The sequence below is a fragment of the Saimiri boliviensis genome, chromosome 14, assembly GCF_048565385.1.
Source record: "Saimiri boliviensis isolate mSaiBol1 chromosome 14, mSaiBol1.pri, whole genome shotgun sequence".
NCBI lineage: Eukaryota > Metazoa > Chordata > Mammalia > Primates > Cebidae > Saimiri > Saimiri boliviensis.
Window position 1 is genome coordinate 46,883,379 of NC_133462.1, and position 24,351 is coordinate 46,907,729.

General features: G+C 40.3%; 1 protein-coding gene across 4 annotated transcripts; it reads left to right on the forward strand.

Moving 5' to 3' along the window:
* Positions 1-942: 942 nt before the first annotated feature.
* On the forward strand, positions 943-22,924 carry ELK4 (ETS transcription factor ELK4). Of its 4 annotated transcripts, XM_039465998.2 has the most exons (6): positions 1,203-1,338; positions 6,654-6,806; positions 8,376-8,591; positions 10,785-11,657; positions 12,496-12,612; positions 14,594-22,924. In XM_039465998.2, exons 2-6 carry the CDS (start codon positions 6,750-6,752, stop codon positions 14,690-14,692), a joined length of 1,362 nt encoding a protein of 453 aa, XP_039321932.1. In that variant the 5' UTR covers positions 1,203-1,338; positions 6,654-6,749; the 3' UTR covers positions 14,693-22,924. The 4 variants fall into 4 exon arrangements, with proteins under 4 accessions (XP_039321933.1, XP_039321932.1, XP_010347281.1 ...); XM_039465999.2 differs by lacking the exon at positions 6,654-6,806 and having other exon boundaries at positions 943-1,338; XM_010348979.3 differs by lacking the exons at positions 1,203-1,338; positions 6,654-6,806 and adding an exon at positions 1,523-2,243.
* Positions 22,925-24,351: the final 1,427 nt, after the last annotated feature.

The following is a 24,351-nucleotide window of genomic DNA, read 5'->3' on the forward strand; positions in this document are numbered from 1 at the left end:
AGAGGCTAAGCAACTCATTGCAGGTCACACAGCTAGTAAACAGCCAGGAATAAACGGTAACTCAGACACTGACCTGTCTTTGGTTTCTCGTTAAACAAAACATGCAATCTATTTCTTGGAGGTTTTGTTCAGCTGTCCTAATTGATGACTCTACATTCCTTCTGGTGCCTAAATTGCTCAAGTTGCTTCTTGTACCAAGTGTGACCTGATTCCTTAAGAATTTTATTTAATGAGAACCTCTGAGCTAGAAACTCTTGCTAGGTGTTTTAGGCACCTTATCTTCCTTAATCATTACAAAAATTCTAAGAGACGGGGTTCTCTCCGTTTTATAGATGACGACTGTGTTTTAGAAACGTTAAAGTTGCCTAAAGTTGGTGAGTTAGAGAGGGGTAGAGTCACGAATGGATTTTTGGTGGCTGCCTCCATCGCCAGGGCAGGCTTTTCCCACGACTTCAGCCCTTCCATTTGTCTGTACCCAGGCTAGAAAGTCTCAGTGCTTTCAAGTATTTATCAAGTGTTTGTAGTATCCTGGGATCTGGCACTTCGGTGAGAAAGCTGTGGCGGCGCCAACTTCTAAACAGCGACTGGTAGGGAGGACGAGTGACAACAGGAGGCAGAAGCCTCTCGCCGGAGCTTAGCACTAACAGAAGTGGTCCCCAGCAGGCTGCTCCGCGAGCGCCACCTCTTCCCTCCGACCGAGAAGAACGTGCCGCGCCCCTGAGGAGTCCGAGGTCCCGGCCCAGACGGCAGCGTGAGTCCCGGCGGGTTGCGGACCGGCGCCTCAGCAAACTGGAAGCAACTGGGCAGAGAGCGGCAAGTGGACTGCAGGAGGAGCCCTCGCTGCAACCTCCGGCTATGCCAAACCCGGGCTGGCCTGCAACCGCGGCTCACAACGCCCTCCGCGGGTCGCGGCCCCGCCCCCGGAAGTGACGTGTGGAGACTACGGCGTCTGGGAGGGACCCTGGGGCAGCCGGGGGGTTTGAGAGTGGCGGCGGCCGCGGAGTGCCTGGCAGGCCCGGCCGCTGCGAGAAACGCCCCGAGCGCGCGCCTGGCGTGTAGCGGCCCCAAGACCCGCGCCGCCGCCGGCGCCGCCGCTGCCGCTGCCGCGTGCGGGGGCGGGGAGGGCGGGGCGCGAGACGCCGCGGCGGCGGGAGATGCGGACGGCTGCGGGCACCCGGCGGGCTCGGCTCGGCCGCTGCCGCCTTCTCTGGCTCCGCCGCGGGGGTCTCAGTGGGTGCCGCGCTGTCCTCGAGTTTCCAGCGTGAGGAGGAGGCCGAGGGCGGAGAGGCGCATCGTGTCCGAGGCGGAGACTGAGGGGGAGCTCCGTGCGCAGCGTCGGTGAGCAGCCGGCCCCCCGCGCCCTCTCGCGATCTAGCGGCCGCAGCCCCACCGGCCGGGAGCGGGGGCGGGGGCCAGGGCCGAGGGGCGCGCGGCACAACAGGAAGTGGTGGCGGGGGCCGGACGCGCGCTCCCCTCGGGTCCACCCCCGGCCCGCCGGGCACCGCGGCGCGCAGGTGGACTCGGGAGCGCACCGCTCCGCTTTCGTCGCCTCTTATTTGGTCCCCCGGGGTCCCGTGGGCGAAAAGTGGCGTTTTTTTTGGCGTGGGTGGGGAGGAGGGGCGCAATTCTGACTTTCTGTAGTGACAGGAAGTTGGAAAATGAAAGTACAGTAATTCAGCGCTTACCAAGGCCCGGCGAGGTTGCACCTCTTTCCCCGGCCTTTGATCTGTAGGGCACACGCGGCCGTCGGTGTTTCTTCCTCTCCCCAAGCTCGCTGTTCATCCGGTGTCGAGTTTCATTTCTTTTTCAGTTTCGCTCCAGCGGCCCCCCGCCTGACTTTACTTTCTGCCTCGTGCACAGCTGCAGCGAGGCTGGTAGCTTTATTCCTGGAAGATAAGTTGGAACCATCTTTCCGGGTGGGATGCTAACTGGCCTCGGAAGGGAGTAGGGGATGTTGACTGAAGTAGTCAAAAGTACACGCTTGGCTTTTTCTCTACCAATTGCTATTAGAAGTTTGGGGAATTTAGATATTCTGGAGTTTTAATGCCTCATCAGAATGGTTTGCCCATCTCTGGTTGACAGATGAGGTCCTCTCTCCTTTTTTCCCACCCCCCACGGCTTGGAAAACTTGGTGCTTCAATATTTAGTCTTGGCAGCGGTGTTTTCCTTAAAACGTAGTATGATTCAATATTTTCCCTTCAGGAACACTGTCCTCGTTGATTTTACTTAAACATGAAAACTGCGTAAGTGGAATCTTCATTCCTAGTGAAGTAGTCTTCAAGTTTTATTGTAAGAATATTGTAAGAACTATACAGGACCCTACACAAAGAGACTGTTTTTTAGGAGCCTGTGTAGGTAAAAACCTCTGGTTACTTTTTGACAACGGTGATAATTTTGATTTTGTAGGCTTCATACGTTTCATAAGTTGGTTTTGTTTGATGTAAGTAGCAGGCTAAAGAAAATTTGGGGAGTTTTTATTTTTTTGGGTCTTAGCTACTGTCTCTGAAAAATAGTTGGGCTATGGGTCACCACAGCAACTGGACTGTGTGTATTATAAACATGTTTAGGATGGAAAAGGTTTTATTTAATAGAGACTTCTTTTCCTTAATATATTACTTCAGCATGGTCCCTTTCAATTTAGCCCAGAGATTGATCTATGTTTGAAGTGTTAAAATCAATTATGTTTCCAGCCTTTACCCCCTCAAAAATCAGATTCCTTCATTTGGACCAGTTAAGTATTTTCTTCCTTTGTTATAAATTTAAAGTTTTAAAACTGCAGTTGGAGAAAACTCAGGATTCTTGTGAGAACAAAAATGAAGTATTTTCTCTCTTTTTTTGGATAGGTAACAAGACTAAAAGGTATTTTGTTTGAGGCAAGGTCTCAGTCTGTTGACCAGGCTGGAGTGCAGTGATGTCTCTGCTCACTTCAACCTCCACCTCACAGGCTGAAGCCATCCTCCCAACTCAGCCTCCGGAGTAGTCATGCAAAATATGCCTGGCTAATTTTTTGTGTTTTTTGGTAGGGGCGGGGTTTCAACATGTTGCCCAGGCTGGTCGTGAGCTCCTGAGCTCAGGCTTCCTCCTTAGCCTCCCAAAATGCTGGGATTACAGGCATGAAGCCACCCTGTAATTTTTAATAACTGCCTTATGGGGTTTTCTTCATTTAGCTTTTTTTTTTTTTTTTTTTTTTTGGACACATGGTCTGGTCTTGCCCTTTCGCCCAGGTTGTAGTGCAGCGGAGTGATTTCAGCTTACTGCAACCTCTGTCTCCCGGGTTCAAATGATTCTCCTGCCTCAGCCTCCCAAGTAGCTGGGATTATTGGGTTCTACCACCACACCCAGCTGATTTTTGTATTTTTAGTAGAGATGGGGTTCCACCATTTGCCAGGCTGGTCTGGAACCCCTGACATAAAGTGATCTGCCCTCCTTGGCCTCCCAAAGTGCTGGGATTATAGGCATAAGCCTCTGTGCTCAGCCAGCTCTCTTTTATATCTGATGAAATCATTGAAGATCATAGTATCATAGTTAATACCACACTTTTTGAAACTAAAATGAAAAATTTTGACTTAACTACAAAGACGTTTGCCAGCTTTGCAATCAAAAGTCAGGATATCATAATTGAATTAATAAAATACTCCTTTAAAGTACCCACTGAAGATGTCCGTTTCATATCTTTGATTTTCTCAAAATTCATTTCCAGTATTTCAATCTAAAACCTCAAAGCCATTTTTTCTTTTACTGGCCACAGCCTTCTATCTAGACACACCGTAGATGCTAAAGAAGCATCAGCATTTTCCACAACAGCTTGGTTCTACCCTACAACAGCCAACAGCTCACCAGCATTTGACTCAATATGTGCTGCTCCACTGATAACCTACAGGGAAAGGTGCAAATTTAACCGGCACTGTCTGGAGAACACCTGTATTTTGGGAATCTCTTTGGGTGCTCATTATGGAGCCATTTGTTATTTTTGTCATTTTAGATGGATAGCTGAGGCTTTAAATTTGTAGGCCTCAGATGTTATCTACATGATAGGTATTCAGACCCCAGGATTCAGGTTTTGGAATTTTTTCAAAAACAAGTGGAATAATAGGCACCACATTTGTGTAGACTGGAGACTCCCATTCTCTGCCTGTCTTTCCTTCATCATCATCTCACAAATGGATTCATACTGCACCCCTATAAGCAGTCTTATGTGAAGGTGATGTCTGGAAATGTGGAAATTGAGTTCTTTGCATAACATTTACTAGAGAATAGTTTTAACAGGATTAGATTATAAATAATTGTTTAAATGGGAAAACTAGTAGAACAGTAACTTGCCATCATTAGGCATCGTCAGAAGAAAGGTCTGTCAGGTAAAAGACCTAACAGGATAACCCCTGCCTGCCTCCACCACACTTAGTGGATATAGTATAAAGCCCCTGTTTCAGCCCAGCTTAAGTGAGGCTATGGGGAACTGTGATTTCTAGCGGGCATGGTTAATTAGCATTAAGGTAGCATTTCATATTTGTGGATTATTATTGTTATCTAATACGTAATGCTTTTTTTTTTATCATCAATTAGTGATGTGAGTGCTTTTATCCATTGGGGAAGTGGTTTCCCTAATGGACAGTACATGGCTGTGGTGAAAGAGCCTTGGGGACTCTTGGCCTCAGCTTCTCCAAGAACTATGACTATGGGCATCATCTCTCCCTTTCTATCCTTTGTTATTTTCCTATCACTACTTTTAGATGTCTGTCTCCGTACAACCTGCTTGAGAGTGATAATCATGAGGATTATTGGAGGACATTTTGAGTGTTGTAGAAAAGTTATAGAAACCCAGCTATTTTCCACTGCAGTTTCTTACCTCTTCCCTTTTTGGAAGTAAGCATAGTTGACCTATAAGGATTCCATCTTCTGTGAGTTAAATGTTGTTAGAATTAGTTTCTCAGACCTAACTGTTGTAATGTTTGTTAAGTTTATCTGTTTTAAACATCTTTATTGAGATATAATTCATGTACCATAAAATTCACCTACTTAGGTCTAGTATGCTGTGGGGTTTGTGCAAACATCACCACAGTCTATTTAGAATATTTTCATCACCCCCAAAAGAAACCCTGTGCCCATATCTATCATTTCCTACTTCTGTTCTCCCCATTTTAGCTCCGAGTCCTAAGTAACCACTGATCTATTTTCTGTGTCTATGGATTTTTCCTATTCTGGACATTTCATTTAAGTGGAACCATATATATGTGGTCTTTTGTGGACTGGATTCCATTGGTCACTTGCGTAATGTTTTCGTGATTCGTCCTTGTTTGCGTGTTTGTACCTCATTCCTTTCTATGGCTAAATGATACCCCATTATGAATGTGCCACATTTTATTTATCCATTTATCAGTTGACGGACATTTAGTTTGTTTCCACTCTTTAGATGTTATGAATAATTCTGCTACAAACATTCCTCTAAGTTTTTGTATGGATGTATGTTTTCATTTCTTTTGAGTATATACCCAGGAGTAGAATTGTTGGGTCATGTGGTACACTTGTCCAAAGTGGCTGCACCATTTTACATTCCCACCAGCTATGTGCAAGGGCTTCAATTTATCTACATCTTTGCCAGTATTTGTTACTGTCTGTCTTATTGATTATAGCCTTCCAAGTTGGCATGAAGTGGTTTCTTACATGGTTTTGATTTTTAGTTCCCTAATAACTAATGATGTAGAGCATTTTTTTTTTTTTGGTGATTTCTTCCTTATTGATGTGCCTCCTACCTTCCCCCCACAATTTCAGTCTCTTCCAACTACCCCCAAAAATGAATGTATGAAAAGAAGGGTTTGCTTGGGTTCTGAGCCACTTGGGCAGTCAGGGAACAGAAACCAAAACAATCATTGGATGTGACAGAGACTGACAATCAAGAAGTCTAAAGCAGAATGGGAAAGGTGGACAGAGAGAGGGGAATAAAGGAAAGGTACAAGATGCCAACTCCACCATTGCCCCTCCTAAGAGAGACTGGAGAGAAAGCCTCAAACATTAAGAAGTGCCAGTCCGGAATAAGGGAGGTGGTATTTGAGCTTGAAGGAGGAGGAGATCAAAAGGGGGGGCCACCTCTCTCTTTGTAGAATGAGACCCCCCTCCAGCTCAGGGACAGCAGCTTCACAGACCGTAGACACTTTCACCACTGTAGGCAATGTAGAGAAAGAAGTCGTCTCCGTGGAGTTCTTGGTAGAGCTGACCCATTGTGGCACTGGTGGTGGAATGACATTGTTGACAAAGAAAAACAAGGCATCTTCATCGGAGATGAATTCACGTCCAGATCAAGAAGTAGAACTGGGGCCGGGTGTGGTGGCTCACTCCTGTAATCCTAGCAATTTGGGAGGCTGAAGTGAGCAGATCACAAGGTCAGGAATTCGAGAGCAGCCCGATCAACATGGTGAAATTCTGTCTCTACTAAAAATACAAAAATTAGCTGGGTGAGGTGGCGGGCGCCTGTAATCCCAGCCACTCAGGCTGAGGCAAGAGAATCACTTGAACCTGGGAGGCAGAGGTTACAGTGAGCCAAGATTGCACCACTGCAGTCTAGCCTGGCAACAGAGCAAGACCCCATCTCAAAAAAAAAAAAAAAAAAAAAGAAGTACTGTGAGATCAGAAAGCACCAGGTATTTCTTTTTGTCCAGGTCTCCTATCCGAGCTTTGGGAGCCTTTTCTGCTATCACTGGCGTCCAGTCCTGGTATTTCTTTTGGATCTTCTTGCCCTTGCACTTCTTGAACGGATGCTCTTCTTTGTACACAAACTTCATCCTTCCGGGAACTGGGCTGGACTGAACCAGGTTGGACCAGGCTGGGCTGAGGGAACCCCAGGGAGCCAGGATGGAGTGGGCGGGGGGCGGCACCAATGCTTGGGGTAGGTTCAGCCAATGTAGAGCATTTTTTTGTATGTTTATTGGCTATTTGTATATCTTTGTATGTCTTTTCAAATTCTTTGTTTTTTAAATTTATTTTAAGTTGTAGGTGTTCTTCATGTATTTTGGATACAGACTCCTTTGTGACACATGGTTTGAAAATATTCTCCCATTTAGGGGATTATCTTCTCACTTGATGGCACTATTTGCAGCACAACAGTTTTAAATTTTGATGTAGTCCAGTTTATCTGTTTTTGTAATGTTTTAGTGGTATTGATTTGTTTTCAAACTATTCTAACCTGTTGAGATCACAGTTGATAGGGAACGGAAGGTTTTTTGTGTTTGTGTTTGTGTATGGAGTATTCAATCATCGGATTCTTAGGACACATGTATACAGATTTGGCCAGAGTTTCTGCCCTAAAGAATTCTTCCTAACAGAAAGGTGTTTTGAAATTCTGTGAGGAAAATACCTTTATGAGAGAGCATTCCTTGCTGCTCCTTTGCCTAAACCAATGGGTATCTACTGGGATGACTTTGACCCCTGGGGGAATATTTGGCAGTGTCTGGAGATATTTTTGGTGGTCTCAATGGGGCGGGGGTGCTATTGGCACCTAGTGGGTAGAGGCCAGGGATGCTGTTAGACATACTGCAGTGTACAGGACAGCTTCCCACAACAAAGAATATCTGGCTCCCAAAACCAGTAATGCCGAAATCAAAATATTCAGGCCTAAACGGGGAAATCCTGAAGCTTAAGATATTACAAGATTTTTCTTTAATCTGTGTCTTGATAATCACATAAAGGTCGCTAATCAAAGGAGGATTTTGCAGATCGAATTCCTGTAGACAGAGCAGTGACAGAACTTGTAAATTAAGGGAACACTTTGCTGAATTCAGAATGCTGCCAGTTTGTATGTAAATGACATTTATAGTAATGGAAACCAACTGGAGCAAAAGTAGATTATTCCCTACACCTCAGCACCTGGGCCACCCTGAGGTAGACACACACACACACGCACACACGCGCGCACGCTAACAAACTGGGTTGATTTAGATAGATGCTGGAATGGTGGTCTCCTGAGAATACAGCAGTGAAATTTTAGGATTAAAATTTATGAACGGTGAATGACAGTCACTAGTGATTGACAGTCATTGTCTTTTCTTTTAATTTAGGGAACTAACTTTATCCTCTTTGCAAGTTGCTTGTTGCTTAAGGCATTTCTTAAGCAGCATGGCATGTTTAAGAGTTTGGACTCTGGGTCCAGATTGCCTGGGCTTAGATCATTGCTTCACCATTTACTTGGGTGACTTTGGACAAGTTACTTAACCCTCTTATGAATCAGTTTTTTCATGTCTAAAATGAGGATGCAGTGGTCTCTACCTTATAGAAATGTGGGGATTAAACGAATTAATACATTTAGAGCACTTAAAACAGTGCTTGACGTACAGTGTTAAATAGGTACTGGCTGTTAATATTATCACATATCTATATTCTTTCAGCTCATTGCTATGGACAGTGCTATCACCCTGTGGCAGTTCCTCCTTCAGCTCCTGCAGAAGCCTCAGAACAAGCACATGATCTGTTGGACCTCTAATGATGGGCAGTTTAAGCTTTTACAGGCAGAAGAGGTGGCTCGTCTCTGGGGGATTCGCAAGAACAAGCCTAACATGAATTATGACAAACTCAGCCGAGCCCTCAGATACTATTATGTAAAGGTAGTACACATCCTGATCTTATACTATACAGAGAACTTCAAGACAAGAACTATTCCTTCTTGGCTGGGCGCGGTGGCTCATGCCTATAATCCCAGCACTTTGGGAGGCCAAGGAGGGTAGATCACCTGAGGTCAGGAGTTCGAGACCACCCTGACCAACAGAAACCCTGTCTCTACTAAGACTACCAAAAAAAAAAAAAAAAAGCTGGGCTTGGTGGTGGGGTACCTGTAATTCCAGCTACTCAGGAGGCTAAACCAGGAGACTCATTTGAACCTGGGAGGCAGAGGTTGCAGTGAGCTGATATTGCACCATTGCACTCCAGCCTGGGTGACAGAATGAGACTCATCTCAGAAAAAAAAAAAAAAAAAAAAAAAAAAAAAAAAAAAAAAAAAAAAAAAAAAAAGATTCCTTCTTTTCTGTTAAGGTTATAGATACCAACATCCTAGTTTATTTTAATCCAATTTATTTTGTTTGTAATTTCAGCAGTTTGGAATTAGCATACAAAGGATAAATGTTCTGGCTGTATCTCTACCAAATCTTGTTTATTAACTTCCATTACACGTATTTTATTCCTAGAGTTGTCTTTAAAAGAAAAATATGTACAGAATTGGAATAGGACAAAGGAAGTTTGAGATTCTTGAGGATAAATATGTATTCTCATGCGTGTCATAATTTACTTTGAAAATTGTGATGCCTGGAGTGGTGGCTCATGCCTGTAATGCCAACACTTTGGAAGGCTGAGGCAGGAGGATTGCTTGAGACCAGGACCTTGAGACTAGCCTGGGCAACACAGGGAAACTCTGGCTCTACAAAAAATAAAACAGCCTGGCGTGGTGGTGTACACCTGTAGTCCCAGTGCTCAGGAGGCTGAGGCAGGATGATTACTTAAGCTCAAGTGGTTGAGGTTGCAGTGAGCGGTAATCACACCACTGTACTCCAGCCTGAGTGATGAGTAACCCTGTCTTGGGGAGAAAAAAGTCATACATATATATATATACACACACACACTTACACATATGTATATCTACATGTATATTCTTGTTTTTATATTTTAATTTTTAGTTTTAGTTTAACCCAGGGATCACAAATTAACACCTTACACCTTAAGTAGTAGCTGAGTTGGTTTTTTAGTTAAAATTATATTTTTTGTTTAATATTATTTTGAATTCATTCTTGGGCACTGAGATAAAATAAATGGCTCCAAAGGATAGAATTAGAATGAGAAGCTGAGATCTTGAGATCTTAATTTTTTTTTTACCTTTTTTTTTTTTCTGAGATGGAGTCTTGCTCTGTTGGCCAGGCTGGAGTGCAGTAGCCAGATCTCAGCTCACTGCAACCTCTGCCTCTGAGGTTCCTGTGATTCTCCTGCCTCAGCCTCCTGAGTAGCTGGGATTACAGGTGCCCACCACCACTCCTGGCTAATTTTTGTATTTTTAGTAGAGATGGGGTTTCACCATATTGTACAGGCTTGTCTTGAACTGACATAAGGCAATCCACCCTCCTTGGCTTCCCAAAGTGTGAGACACCGGGCCTGGCTCTTTCACCTTTAAGTGGTTGATCTGATCAACTTTCCTGTCTGGAGATAACCTGGAATTCCTAAAGGAAGTAAGAACCTTAGCAGATACAATGTTCTAAATTCCTTTTTTGCAGCTGGTCACAGTGGCTGATGCCTGTAATCCCAGCACTTTGGGAGGCCGAGGCTGGAGATTGATTGAACCCGGGAGTCAGAGGTTACAGTGAGCTTAGATTATGCCACTGCAGTCCAGCCTGAGTGACAGAGCGAGACTCCATCTCAAAATAAAGAAAAAAAGAAAAGAAAAAACCATAAATAAATTCCTTTTTTGCTTACTCAGGATGTGTATGGCTTGTACCTTTGGAATTGTTTGAGATTGCAGTTCAGGGAGTTGTAACCTATACAGATACTTGGTTGAGAGTGGTAAGCAATTAAAATCCTTCAGCTTTTATGTAACATATTAGTTCAGTTGTTAATAAGACACTTAAGTGTTCTTGTCTTAACTTCTCCATAGGGACTGGTTTGGTATGGCTAGATGAATTTAGGTGATTTTGACACTTTTAAGTAAGTGACATCTACTTCTCAAATGGAGAACCTCATTACGACAGCTTTTTCATGAACTATGGGATATAAGTTTATAAGACAGGATAAGAATGCTTATTTTTTTTTTTAACCTACAGAATATCATCAAAAAAGTGAATGGTCAGAAATTTGTATACAAGTTTGTCTCTTATCCAGAGATTTTGAACATGGATCCAATGACAGTGGGCAGGATTGAAGGTGACTGTGAAACTTTAAACTTCAGTGAAATCAGCAGCAATTCCAAAGATGTGGAGAATGGAGGGAAAGAGAAACCACCTCAGCCTGGTGCCAAGACCTCTAGCCGAAATGACTACATACACTCTGGTTTATATTCTTCATTTACTCTCAACTCTTTGAACTCCTCTAATGTAAAGCTTTTCAAATTGATAAAGACTGAGAATCCAGCTGAGAAACTGGCAGAGAAAAAATCTCAGGAGCCCACACCATCTGTCATCAAATTTGTCACGACACCTTCCAAAAAGCCACCAGTTGAACCTGTTGCTGCCACCATGTCAGCTGGCCCAAGTATTTCTCCATCTTCAGAAGAAACCATCCAAGCATTGGAGACATTGGTTTCCCCAAAACTGCCTTCCCTGGAAGCCCCAACCTCTGCATCTAGCATAACAACTGCTTTTGCCACCACACCACCCGTTTCGTCCATACCTCCTTCTTTGCAGGAACCTCCCAGAACACCTTCACCACCACTGAGTTCTCACCCAGACATCGACACAGACATTGATTCATTAGCTTCTCAACCAATGGAACTTCCAGAGAACTTGTCACTGGAGCCTAAAGACCAGGATTCAGTCTTGCCAGAAAAGGACAAAACAAATAATTCATCAAGATCCAAGAAACCCAAAGGGTTAGAACTGGCACCCACCCTTGTGATCACAAGCAGTGATCCAAGCCCACTGGGAATATTGAGCCCATCTCTCCCTACAGCCTCTCTTACACCAGCATTTTTTTCACAGGTAGCTCTTTATGGTATCACCATCGCTTGTGTTTATTTGCCCTTTTAAGCAAATACAGGATTTATACACTCAAGTTTGCTTTCTCTTACTTAGGTTTGTCTTAGAAAGGATATGTGTGATCATGGAAAGTTACCCCATTTCTCATCTTAATTAGGATTGTAAAATATAAATTTTGGAGTATTTTCAAGTAAATAAATATTTCGAATTTTCTGTTTCCTTGTAAAGAAAGTGCACATGCGCTCTCGCTCTCTCTCTCTCTGTCTTATGAAACTCGGTGGTATCTTGTAAAACAGTGATAATCTCAAGTTAGAAAACAGTAGGTTCTGAGAACCGTAAGAAAAATGACGGGTGTGATGTTGAGTAACAAGTTGGTACAGTTAACATTAGCTATTTATTAACTTGCACATCTCAAAGAACATTTTAATAGATTTTCCCCAGACCTCATTATTTAAAAAAACAACATGTTGGTGATGTGGTTACCCATTATTCCTCTGTACCTGAATTCAGGTTGGTTTTTCTATTTGGGAAAGACTATACATTTTGGCTTAAAAACAGAGGTTAAGCACCAAAATCTCAGAAATTACCACTAAAGAAGTCATCCATGTACCCCCAAAGCCTGTTGAAATAAAAATTTTTTTAAAAAGTAATTACCATTTTTATCCTTCTTAGCATGTAAAAATAATTTTTGAGTTTTGTCATGATAAAATTTCAGACTTGCAGATATTTGGAGGATAGGACAAGGCAATATTTAGGTTTTGGGTTATTTGTATGCTATTTCAAGGATAAAACATAATCCTGGTAAGTCATTCAGTGAACATTTTTACGTTGTGTATTGCAGACACCCATCATACTGACTCCAAGCCCCTTGCTCTCCAGTATCCACTTTTGGAGTACACTCAGTCCTGTTGCTCCCCTAAGTCCAGCCAGACTGCAAGGTGCTAACACGCTTTTCCAGGTAATTTTATGAAAGTCTGTCTTCTGTAGTTGGAGCATGTTAAATGAAGAAATAGGCAAAAAAGGCAGTGTCCCACTGTTCCATTTAATCATTACAAAACTATTTAATAAATACCTCTTTTTTTTTTTTTGAGACAGGGTCCTCACCTTGTCACCCAGGCTAGATAGAGTGCAGTGGCACAATCTCAGCTCACTGCAACCTCCACCTCCCAGGTTCAAGTGATTTTCCTGCCTCAGCCTCCTGAGTAGCTGAGATTATATATGTGTGCCACTGTACTTGGCTAATTTTTGTGTTTGTAGTAGAGGCGGGGTTTCACCACGTTGGCCAGGCAGTTCTCTAACTGCTGACCTCAGGTGATCCACCCACCTTGGCCTCCCAAAGTGCTGGGATTGTAGGCGTGAGCCATAATACTTGGCCCAGTAAATATTCTTTAGATTTATTTTTGAATTTCCAAATGTTAATTTTCTAGCTGGCAAACAGCTTGGATAAATATTCACAGCAAAATTTTATTTTTATTATTTATTATTACATACATTTAAGTTAGACCAAGAATTATTCAATACTGTAGGAGATTTAGAACCCACCCCAATTTTTTGTCACTAGAAATTCTCTATTTAAAAAAAAAAAAAGGGGGGTGCCAGGCACTGTGTGACTCATGCCTGTAATTTTAGCACTTCGGGAGGCTGAGGCAGGAGGATTGCTTGGGCTCAGGAGTTTGAGACCAGCCTGGACAACGTAAGGAGACCTTGTCTATACTAAAAATAAAAAATTAAGTCAGGCATGGTAGCACATGCCTGTGGCCCCAGCTATCAAGGCTGAGCTGGGAGGACTGCTTGATCAAATACACACACTCATTCTCATTCTCATTTTCTCTTTCTCTCTCTCTCTCTCTCTCTCTCTCTGTGTGTGTGTGTCTCTCTCTCTCTCTCACACACAGACACACACACACGGGGATTTCTGCACATAGGTTCCCTCTTTTAATTAAGGATTTTTTCTTTTTAGTAGAGAAAGGTCTTGAGAATGGTATATCAAATACTCCCATTTCTCCCTTACTCAGAATTGATAATTTATCAACATTTTAAATATACATTTAAAAAAAATACGAATATTATATTATCTCTTCACCAAGATGTTAGGAAAGTTCTTTCATTACTAATGGGTTTAGCCATTGTTTTGCCCAAAACATCTAAAGTTTATAACTTAAAGGCTTTCTTGGAGTCAGTCTATTTATTTATTCAGGGTTGACTGTCTCTGATTTTCTTATGTTTTGTAATTTCTCATTCTTTTAGAATTGAAATGGTAGAGGAAAAGAAAATTAAAAATCTTTCTACTCTTGCTTTTTTTTTTGCAAACATTTAAAATTATTGAGTAGAAAAAAGTTGAGAATTTTTTATATGTATTTTTTCATTGCCACTCATGAGCAGATAATTGAGTTATGGAGTCAGCTGAGACCTTAAGCAAAGTTACAGTGCTTCTATAGCTTCAGCCTGGAATCTCCCTAGAGAGTTAGCCTTAGAATACTGGATGGGGAACCCTTTTCTAGGATGAGCACCCACTAACTATTTTTACCTTTCTGGGTCTGTTTTTGAGGGTTTATGATTTGCTTCATAATTGAACTATACTCTGGGGTGTATACTGTCATTTATCTGTAGTATATACTGTTATTTACTTGAACTTTCTAAAACCTTCGTTTGAGGTTAATTGTAAACCCATGTATCTTAGGATATGAAGGAAGGTACAGGTGGTTCTTTGTTTCACTCCATCGAGGTAAGTTGGCGAATGTTAATGTTAGGACAAACCATTTTTGTTTTTAGTTTTTGTCATGACATCATATTCTGTCACGATAAACAGCCACTGCCTTTGTCCTGTGAGCCATTGCAGAAGGCTGTTGTTGTGTTTTGCTTCAGGGAGTATAGTAGGACAGAAAGTAAAAGCTGGGGTTGAGTAATAGGATGCTAATGTGTTTTGTTTTCTTTCTCAGTTTCCTTCTGTACTGAACAGTCATGGGCCGTTCACTCTGTCTGGGCTGGATGGACCTTCCACCCCTGGCCCCTTTTCCCCAGACTTACAGAAGACATAACCTATGCATTTGTGGAATGAGAGAACTGAGGAACAAAGAAACAGAGAGACATTCAACATGATTGCATTTGAAGTGAGCAATTGATAGTTCTACAATGCTGATAATAGACTATTGTAATTTTTGCTGTTCCCCATTTAAAACATCTTTTTAGGATTCTCTTTGAATAGGACTCAAGTTGGACTATGTGTATAAAAATGCCTTAATTGGAGTCCAAACTCCACTTCCCTCTGTTTTTCCTTTTTCTTTCTTTTTTTTCTCCTTCCAAAATATTTTGAGCTTTGTGCTGAAGAAATTTTTGGTGGGGTTTAGTGGCTATGCTTTGCAAGAACAATTAAGAACAAAGTTACTCCTTTTGGCTGTTGGGACCCTTTGGCCAGGAAAAATTATGCTTAGAATCTATTATTTAAAGAAATATTAGTGAAATGAATTGGCATCTTTAGTACTAAGTGTGCTCTGTTGAATGGCTAAAAGTGAGCTGTTCCTAAGCAGTGGAAGAAGAATCATTCCTATTCATACAAAGTAAGATTGGAGCATTCATACTGGGGAGATTGTTTTGTGTGAAGTATAACATGTGTAAGCAACTCCCCAAAGAGGCATCTTGTTTACCATTATTCAGGGTGGGTCTCTTAGCCATTTGTATGATCCTGTCTGAACCTGTCAACAGGGCATGGAGCTAGTCTATTTCAAGGTAGAAAGATTTTTTTAGACCTGGGGTTTAGGATACTTCTTGGAACATCTAGTGAGAATATGGGACCTCATATCTAGCACAGAAATGTGTTTTGCCCTCTGGGTAGTATGATTATATGCCCATGAAATACAGCATGGGAAATGAACACTTTTAGGAGGATGAACTCGGGTTTTGAATATTTGAAACATCTCTGAGTAGAAGATTCAATCAAATAACTTGAAACAACATGTAGGGGTTTTCTCAATTAGAAGATAACTGAGTTAATGACCGTGTCTCTTTCCTGTTCATTTTACCTCATTTTCTACTATATATTGATCACCTTTCCTTTATGTTTCAGGTTGTTAGAGGTTATAATAGTTTTAAAGATGCAGTTAGGAGGGTAGAATTCAAAGTGAAGCCTCCCCAGTCAGTAGCTAAGTAAAGATGTGCTTATTTCAACTTTTTTTTTTTTTTAATGGGGAAGAGCAGAGTTCATTTGGGAATGCTTATACATAGGGGGTTGGATTGTTCATATTAGTAGTAAAAAATGTAGGCCTTTATATCTGCATTACCAAATTTGTAAAATATTACTATATGGTAATCAATGCCAGGTACAGATCTGTTGGTTCCCCAAACTGAATTGATACCAATATCATGGTGGTGGAGTCTTTTGAAAAATTTAGCATTAAAGTCCAGGATTAAATTATATGTTGTCACCATCCATCACCACTACTGCCCTCCTACACCAACCTCTCCCACCGGTTAAACTATTCTTCTAACCCTGTAGAATCACACGAACTAAGTGGAATGAAGGAGTAAGGACTTGAAGGCTCATACTGACACTGTTAAAAACTAGCATCGTTCAGATGCATGGTATTTACTTATATACGGTGGAGAGAAGCTCTTGTATAAGAAGACATCTATGCTAGCTAACTTAGTAGTAGAGGGAACATATTCAATGAGCTGCCTTTATTAACTGTAGTGTTGGAGATTTTTTACTGGTTCATTTGTGGTTATCAGCTGAAGGTTCTTTTCCTGAGATGTGCAATAGTAGTGTTGAAAGGCAGTGTTCAGTAGTGATGGGGAACAGACATATTGGACTTTTTTTTCCCATATTGAATTATTTAGTTCGCATGCCTGTTTGAAATTGGACCTCTCAGCAGCACTTTGGAATAGTTACATTAGGTTAACATTTTGTATATTAAATAAGTAAATATAGATGGTTGATTTAACTAGATGTGTTAAATTTTAAAAGCACAAAGGTATTTTATCTTTTTGAATTAAAGGAGAAAAGCCATTGATTTGTTTTCACAGATGGTATATTTAATAATTAACTGTCTCAGCACAGAGGTACCTTGGAACCAAGGGCACCATTGAAACTCAGTTGGAGCAACTTCCTAGCAAACCATTTTAGTGAGTCCTTTTTGCATAAACCTATAGCTGAAGCCTCTGAGAGGTGTGAGGCTGTCACAGATTGGTGATCTGCTGTCTCTTTGAGATCAACTGATTTGGAGAAACGTGTGTGCATGTCCTTTTTTAAGTCAAAGTTTACAACTTTAGTGCAAGTGTATGAGGCAGACAATTCTGTTTATAGACTACCTCCTTCCTGGAAAAGTCTCAGCTTCATATTCTGTTGAATATTCGAAGAATTCTTAGTGTGACATACCACTTCAGATCGGTTTTCACTGGAGAGAATTGTAATTGGTAGCTGTAGCTGGTATCCATCCCTAGTCACTTTGCCAGGATGAATGCTGTTGGGCACCAGTAGCCTGTTACAGAAGTGGAGCAGATGGAATGGGGTTTTGAGACATCTTCTTTGGTGTCTTAGCTTTCCTTCTGCTCTGGCCCCCATCCACTCAGTCGTGCGCTGGAAAATGTTTTAACAACCAGGATATCTGGGGTGGGGGAGGGGGAAGCCCTGAATTTGTAGCATTTGCTGATTTCTTTGATATAAATTAATTACCCTGTGGCTGATTTCAAGCTACCACCTTAGAGTTGAGGAGGGATGTGCACTGGCTCAGAGCCAGTGCTGACAAACCATTGCATTTACTCCATCCAAGAGTGGATTTTTCATATAATTTCTAAAATAATTTTTTCTTATTTATGTAATGATTTTTAAATATACGAAATTAAAGTCTCATGTCTGATTTCAGCGATTTTTTTATTTTTATTTTTCTAGAAATGAGAGCTTTCAGGAATCCTTTAATTAATTTAATTTTTTAAAGATGGAGTCTTGGTGTGTTACCCTCGGTGGACTCAAACTCCCAGGCTCAAGTGGTCCTCCTGCCTCAGCCTCCCACATAGTCGGGCTATAGGCATGTGCCACCACACCTGGCTTAGTAAGCCTTCTTTATTAATGGTTTGTCACAGTACGTTTGTGATGTTACATTGCTTTGTGGCATACTTTATGTGTTTGAACAAAGGTGGAAATTTCCTTTTTTAAAAAAATTTATACACAATCTAGATTTTGAGGACTACGATAAGGAAAAAAAAAAAGTAGTAGAGGCCCTTAAAAGGTCAACCGTAAGCTGCTTAGAGTTAAAATATGAGTTTAACTTTTTTCCCACATTTTGACAGTTAAAATCTTGATAGGGACAGTAAGCTTGTGAGCCTCTATTAGGGTACTGGATTTTTTTTAACTGGAAAATTCCTTGAAGATTTACATCTGTATTACAGATTTATTTAAAAGGCAAGACTGACATAAATAAATCAGAGGTTTGGAATTCTGGAGCTGTAACTCCAGGATGTTGATAGTATCACTTCAGTTCCATTCACGCCTGCATCATGTGACGTGCAGTCTGACAACATTGTTTCATCCTGATCTCAGACTTTCTACTATGATTCTCAGGTTCTTAAAGGTCGCTTTATGTTTTTAGTGAATGTAAGCACATTTAGAGCCACTCAGTACCACTTCTCAATACCCCTGAAGCGGTGGTTTAGAAAAGCAGTATTTCAGAAAAGCAGCATCTAGCCTTTTTGAACATGCACCTTGATCAGTAAAACTTTCCCTACTAAAAATTTATATGGGTATATGTTAAATTATGTACGACTATACCAAAGTAATATGTCCATTATAAAACATACACAAACCTTGAAGGATGGCATGGAAAGTAAATCTTGAGTAGCAGTTACTGTATTTTCTTCCCACACCCCAGTTGGTTATCTTGTACATCCCCCAGAAGCACTGCTGACTCAGGGTATTCTCAGTCTAATCTCCAAAAATATATGATGCTCCTCTTGTGATATATGGAGAAATCCTAGAGATTGGGAGTTTTTCAAGAGAGTTTATTGTCAATTTTTGAAATTTTACATTCTTTTTGATAAATTTCTAAATAATAATCCATTACCACCTGTTTTCCACAGCTTCATTCATACTACTATTGTCAGCCTGTTGTCTCTTATCTTCATGTTAGGTATGACTATTTTTATTTAGTGGTCTGCTCACAAACTTCTTTGGGCCTTATGTTATATTTTACCAACAAATTCAGAATCATTTCAAGTTGCTTTATGTTAAAATAGATAACAAGTTAACATTTTCTTGCTGCGTTAAGTTTTTGATTTTTGAAATCTGTGATATTACAGCATCTGAAGGAATACTTTTCTTTATAGCTCTCTTCTGTTTTTAACTCACTGATGGTATATGTTTTATTTACCTGTGCCAGGAGTCTAGAATCATGCTTAGGTGCCATTCTTAGGTGTGAAAACAAGTTTGGAGACAAATGCAGGTCTCTATGCAGAACCCTGAAGCTCCAGATGAATTACCAAACCAATAGGAAAGTTAAAGAGACTACTCATGATATAGTGTGTCATCTGAAGGTATGATGGAATACATTATTTCTAAAATAGTATTGAGAAGTTAATTGTTCAGTCCATAGTATTGTAAGTGAAGTGTGGAGGTCAGCCATAATTGTCTTTCTTCGGCAGGTACTTTGACCAGAGAGAGTGGGTTCTGTGGAAAATATAATTATATTCTTGGTTTGGGATCAACAAATAAATGATTTGCTACTGTTTTAATGCTGCTGGCGTTGCCTGAAACAAAGTGCCCTGTTATTCCTCTTATGTCATCAGAACTCTGCTTACTGAAGTTGAAGTTTTAATCTTAGACTCTAGAATTCTTGTGGCTGGTGGTGTATTAAAAAAGGAAAATTGTTTGATTTTATTTCTTGTACTTGGTGGAACGTGTCACTTCAAATCTGAGAGGTGAATTGTTAATGGTAGTATAATTGTTCCATTTGAAGCTGTCAGTTTCTTCAAGTCACTTCTCTGAAAAAAATTGTGATAGATTGATAGCCTGCCAGAAAATAGCAATTTCTAAGGTGCTACCATTCACACTTAGTCATTGTGATAGATGAAAATCCAGAGTGGTTTGTTGGAAAGGGGAAATACTGCCTCTAAACTTTCTATAGAAACCAGGAAATTCATGCTGTTGTTGACATAATTTTAAAGGAAACGTTTAAAAAGAAAATTCATGAGGGATACAATCAAACGTAGTAAATCTCTTGAGTGCTAATCATTTGAGTATAATCCACATCAGGAAGTTTTATGAGGTTGAAGACTTTACTTTGAAATATTTAATTGGGAGATTAGAGTCATTCTGATTTATCGGCCTAGTATGTATGTGTATGAGTGTATGCTGATGTATCGACTGTGTGTATGTGTGTGTGTGTGTGTGTGTGTGTGTGTGTGTGTGAGAGAGAGAGAGAGAGAGAGAGAGAGAGAGAAGTCCGTTTTCAGAGGGAACATAAAATGATGGCTCCTAGTCTATTTTATACTAAAACTAAAAAAATAAAAATAAAATTGCTGCACTTTGCAGTTGCCACTTTTTAAAGATTAATGCTTTGCACATTTCAGTAGGCCTTAAAAACGAATTGCTTGCCAACATTTTAGAATTACACTGCTTACATGTGACATACTCTTAACAAAGTCATTGTAAATTGTTCTCTTAGGTTCATGTATTAGTGAGCAAATAAGGATGTCCTTTCTTAAAATTCCTACATTTATGTTTGCTTTTGTGTAAAAATCTTTATTAGTTTGTGTTGTAAGTTTCTCAAAGAGGAGGTTTATACTGGAAGCAGTATTTCTAAAGTACAGAGATTCAACCGTGGATTGAATATAGTAGTGAAGGAATTCTGGCATCGTGGCCTAATTTATCCTTTTAAACTGTACGTAATTAGCATTAGCCAAAACCTCAGAGTAGAATGTCTTGGGCTGAATGATCTCAACTTTGCCTTGTTTCCGTTTCATAAAGCCTCCTTCTGGTTTGGTTTCCCCTCCAAGGATTATGAGCCATGCTCACTTAGGCCTGGGATCTTCTGGATGGCATCAGGGAGGAGGTGGGGGTTTCCTGTGGCTGGCCCAGAGTTCTAGCCAGTGGAATCATTCAAGAATGCCTAGAGTTCAGGGGTGGGAATGCCATATATTGGTGTTAATCACTTGGCACTTTCTTGGGCACCAATATTAGCACTGTTTCATTTTTTATAACTGGAAGCACTTAATGATTATGTTGTTTGTTTAATTTCAACTTAAGGATATTGAGGGTCAGGGAAGTAAGATTTATTTCTTGTTTATGTTTTCTGGAACCTATAGGGTGTTTGTAGAAGGGATAAATGGGTTACCTAGTGAGCCATTCTTCTAGGCTCTCTAAGATACGCTCTCTTGCCTAGGTTATTTTTAAATAATTTGCAACCTTTTAATACTGTACTTTGTATAAATTTACAATTTTAAAAAATAATTTGCAATTGATAGATTACACTTAAATTTGTAAAGTACCCAATTTTAAGTTTCTTTTCTGTTTAGTCATTATTGCTTATTGTCTGTTGTGTAGGGGACACAGTCCTCTCTTAAGACATTTCATTGTTTTGTTTTTCGGGGCAGTATTAACCAGTGGCCTTTGTATGTACTTTCGTTGCTTACATTTCTTGTTTATGTGGTAGCGTAGCGTTTTTATGAACTTCCCTGTTCAGTATTAGTGAATTAAGATGCATATATGTAAAGATAGAAAAGAAATGAATGCAATTAATTTTTGATTCCTTGAGGTCTATTTATTTGATTTGGCCCTGGATCCTTTATAATCACAATCATATCTCTTCGTTTTTGCCTTTGAACAGTTTCATTTATCTTTGTGGGCAGGGAAAATTAAATATGAAACTGAGTCCAGTCATTTTGCTACTGGTAAGCTTTAGTTTGAGGCAAGTAAAAATTTTTGATTAAAATTAGTCTCTTAGAATTATGCCCTTTCTTTACCAAATAATCAGATTGGCTGAAAAATAAGAGTGTATAATTTTGTATTTTGAAGAACAAACAAATAATTTTCCATGAGCCTTATTGGATCTTCTTTTAAGAAGACCTTCCTAAGAGACAACTAGGGATAAATTTGATTAATGGGAAATAACTGTAGGTTAGATTATTTTAAATTCCATACACCAAGTGATTTAACCACAGTGGCAGTGACAGTTTGTGGATCATCAACTATGGACATCACTTAAAAATTAAAAGATATTTAGTAATAAACTCTTAATTTTCATTCAGCCAATCTGTAATTCAGAAGAAAAGCATATGTCTGTCATGGGACTATTACAGTGTCTCCGTCAGTGTTAACCCAGGAGAGATGGATTATTTTATGTAACTGTCTTAGTTTGGGATATGTGGTAATAAGAACATGTCAGAGTGCTTTCTTCAAACCTGTCAGCTCAGCCGAGAAGACAGTTACATCATTGTTTATTTTTTCCCTGTTTTATTGAAATCTATATCTCATATTCAGTACCTAACACTTTGTAGAGCTACTTACGTATAATGCAAGTGCACACCTATCCAAAGGAATGGATAACTGTTAAAGTGTTATTAATAATTCATCTTAGTTAATTTCAGCATAATTTACATTAAGGAGACCTAAAAAGCACCTTCAAAGTATTAAGAGCACCTTTTTTTTTTCTTTTTCCTAAAAAAAGCAATTAAAATGGTCACTGCTAACATTTATTAAAATTCATCTTAACTTGATGAAGCAGCTGGAGGGAAGCTGCCACATCACCTAGCTAAGCAGTCTGACTTACCTGTTGGGAAACAAAGGGACACTGCTCTAAGATTGATTAGGATGATTGTAGCTACAGTCTTGAATTCTGTCTGTATGCGGCAGAGAAACTTTTTATAGAGAGTTTAGATAGGTGAGGGAAAGGATGCGATAGCACTTTGAGGGCTTTATAATAATATGCTGCTCAAAAAAAAAAAAATGTGTAGTTGATATTCAGTGCATCTCCAGACATAGTAAGGGGTTGCTCTGACCAATCAGGAGATCATTTTTTCTAACACTTCCCAGGTTTTATGCAAAAATTTTCTTAAATTCTATAATGGTAATATGCATCTTTTAGGAAAGATAAACATTTTTAAAAATCTATTTTATGTAAGAACTGACAGAGGAATTTGCTTTGTATAATGCAAGCTGGCTTTACAGAAGCACCGTAGCAAATTTACTACAAGTCTAAAATTATACGGATATGTTAATAGATATATGTGCAACTAGATATGGACAGCAATTGTATTTTTTTAAATAAATATTTTTAACAAAATGATTTTCTGAATTGGTGATTCATTTCCCTTCTCTCACTGCGGTGGTCTCTTTACAGTCTCTGTATTACATTTCATCCATGCTAACTGGGGGTCAGGAAAGAGTTGTTTTCCAGTGGTTATCAGTAAAATCTGGCCTTCAGCAATTTATATTTATCTACATTAAAATGTTGAAAGTCTAGATTCAGATAGGTGGTGAACAGGGGAGATTGTAAAATGATTGTTGACATAAAAGGAGTTAAAAGAGAACTGAATAGCTAGAAAAAATACCATGTGGAATCTCTTTTTATTTTACTTGAAATTTATTTACATTCAAAAAGGGTTTTAAAAATTTAATCAGCTGGGTGTGATGGCTTACACTTGTAATCCCAGCACTTTGGGAGGCCAAGGCGGGTGGATCACCTGAGGTCAGGAGTTTGAGACTAGCCTGAGCAACATGGTAAAACCCCATCTCTACTAAAAATAACAAAAATTAGCCAGGTGTGGTGGAGTGTGTCTGTAGTCTCAGTTACTTGGGAGGCTTAGGCAGAAGAATCGCTTGAATTTGGGAGGCAGAGGTTGCAATGAGCTGAGATCACACTCCACTCCAGCCTGTGCAAAAGAGCGAGACCCTGTCTCAAAACAATTTTTTTTAACCAGAGGGTTTCATCTAGCCTTTGTGAAAAGCAATTTAGAGCCGGGTGTGGTGACTCATGCTTGTAATCCCAGCATTTTGGAAGGCCAAGGCAGGTGGATCACGAGGTCGGGAGTTCAAGACCAGCCTGGCCAAGATGGTGAAACATCGTCTCTACTAAAAATTACCAAAAAAAAAAAAAAAAAAAAAAAAAAAAAATTAGCCAGGTGCAGTGGCAGGTGCCTGTAATCTCAGCTATTCAGGAGGCTGAGGCAGGAGAATCACTTGAACCTGGGAAGTGGAGGTTGCAGTGAGCTGAGATTATGCCACTGCACTCCAGCCTAGGCAACAGAGCGAGACTGTCTCAAAAAAACAACAAAAAAAAGCAATTTAGACTTCATTTAGCAAATTAAATTAGGCCTTTTCAGAATTGGGTCAAAATAATATACATAAAGGAAAGTGGGGTTTATAGGTGACAAATGACAGCAGAGAGTTGTTTTGTATCTTTAAATGAAAATCACAGGAAGATAGAGTGACAGTGTTCTAGGGCAAGGGGGGCAGTTCACTACCCTGGTGAAATGGGTGAAATGTCACTTTGGATGGTGGGTCAGTCAGCATGTGAATCACAGTATGGTGCTAACTCATGGGGACTGCTGTGTTCTCCTAACACACTGCTGTCAGAGTGTATCACCTGGGACAGTAACCCCATGAGGCAAAATAAGTTTTGGAAATGGGTTCTTCATGGAAATTCAAAATGGATTTTAGAATATCAAAATGCCAAGTCCTTCAGTTAAAAAGCCTGTTAAGTCACCACTGTTT

Bases quoted from the DNA above. Each gene is read 5' to 3' on its own strand.
- ELK4 (XM_039465998.2), top strand. From the start codon at position 6,750: ATGCTCTTCTTTGTACACAAACTTCATCCTTCCGGGAACTGGGCTGGA. The intron at 6,807-8,375 runs GTTGGACCAGGC...ATATTCTTTCAG, and splicing joins ACTGGGCTGGACTGAACCAG to CTCATTGCTATGGACAGTGC. The intron at 12,613-14,593 runs GTAATTTTATGA...TTTCTTTCTCAG, and splicing joins GTGCTAACACGCTTTTCCAG to TTTCCTTCTGTACTGAACAG.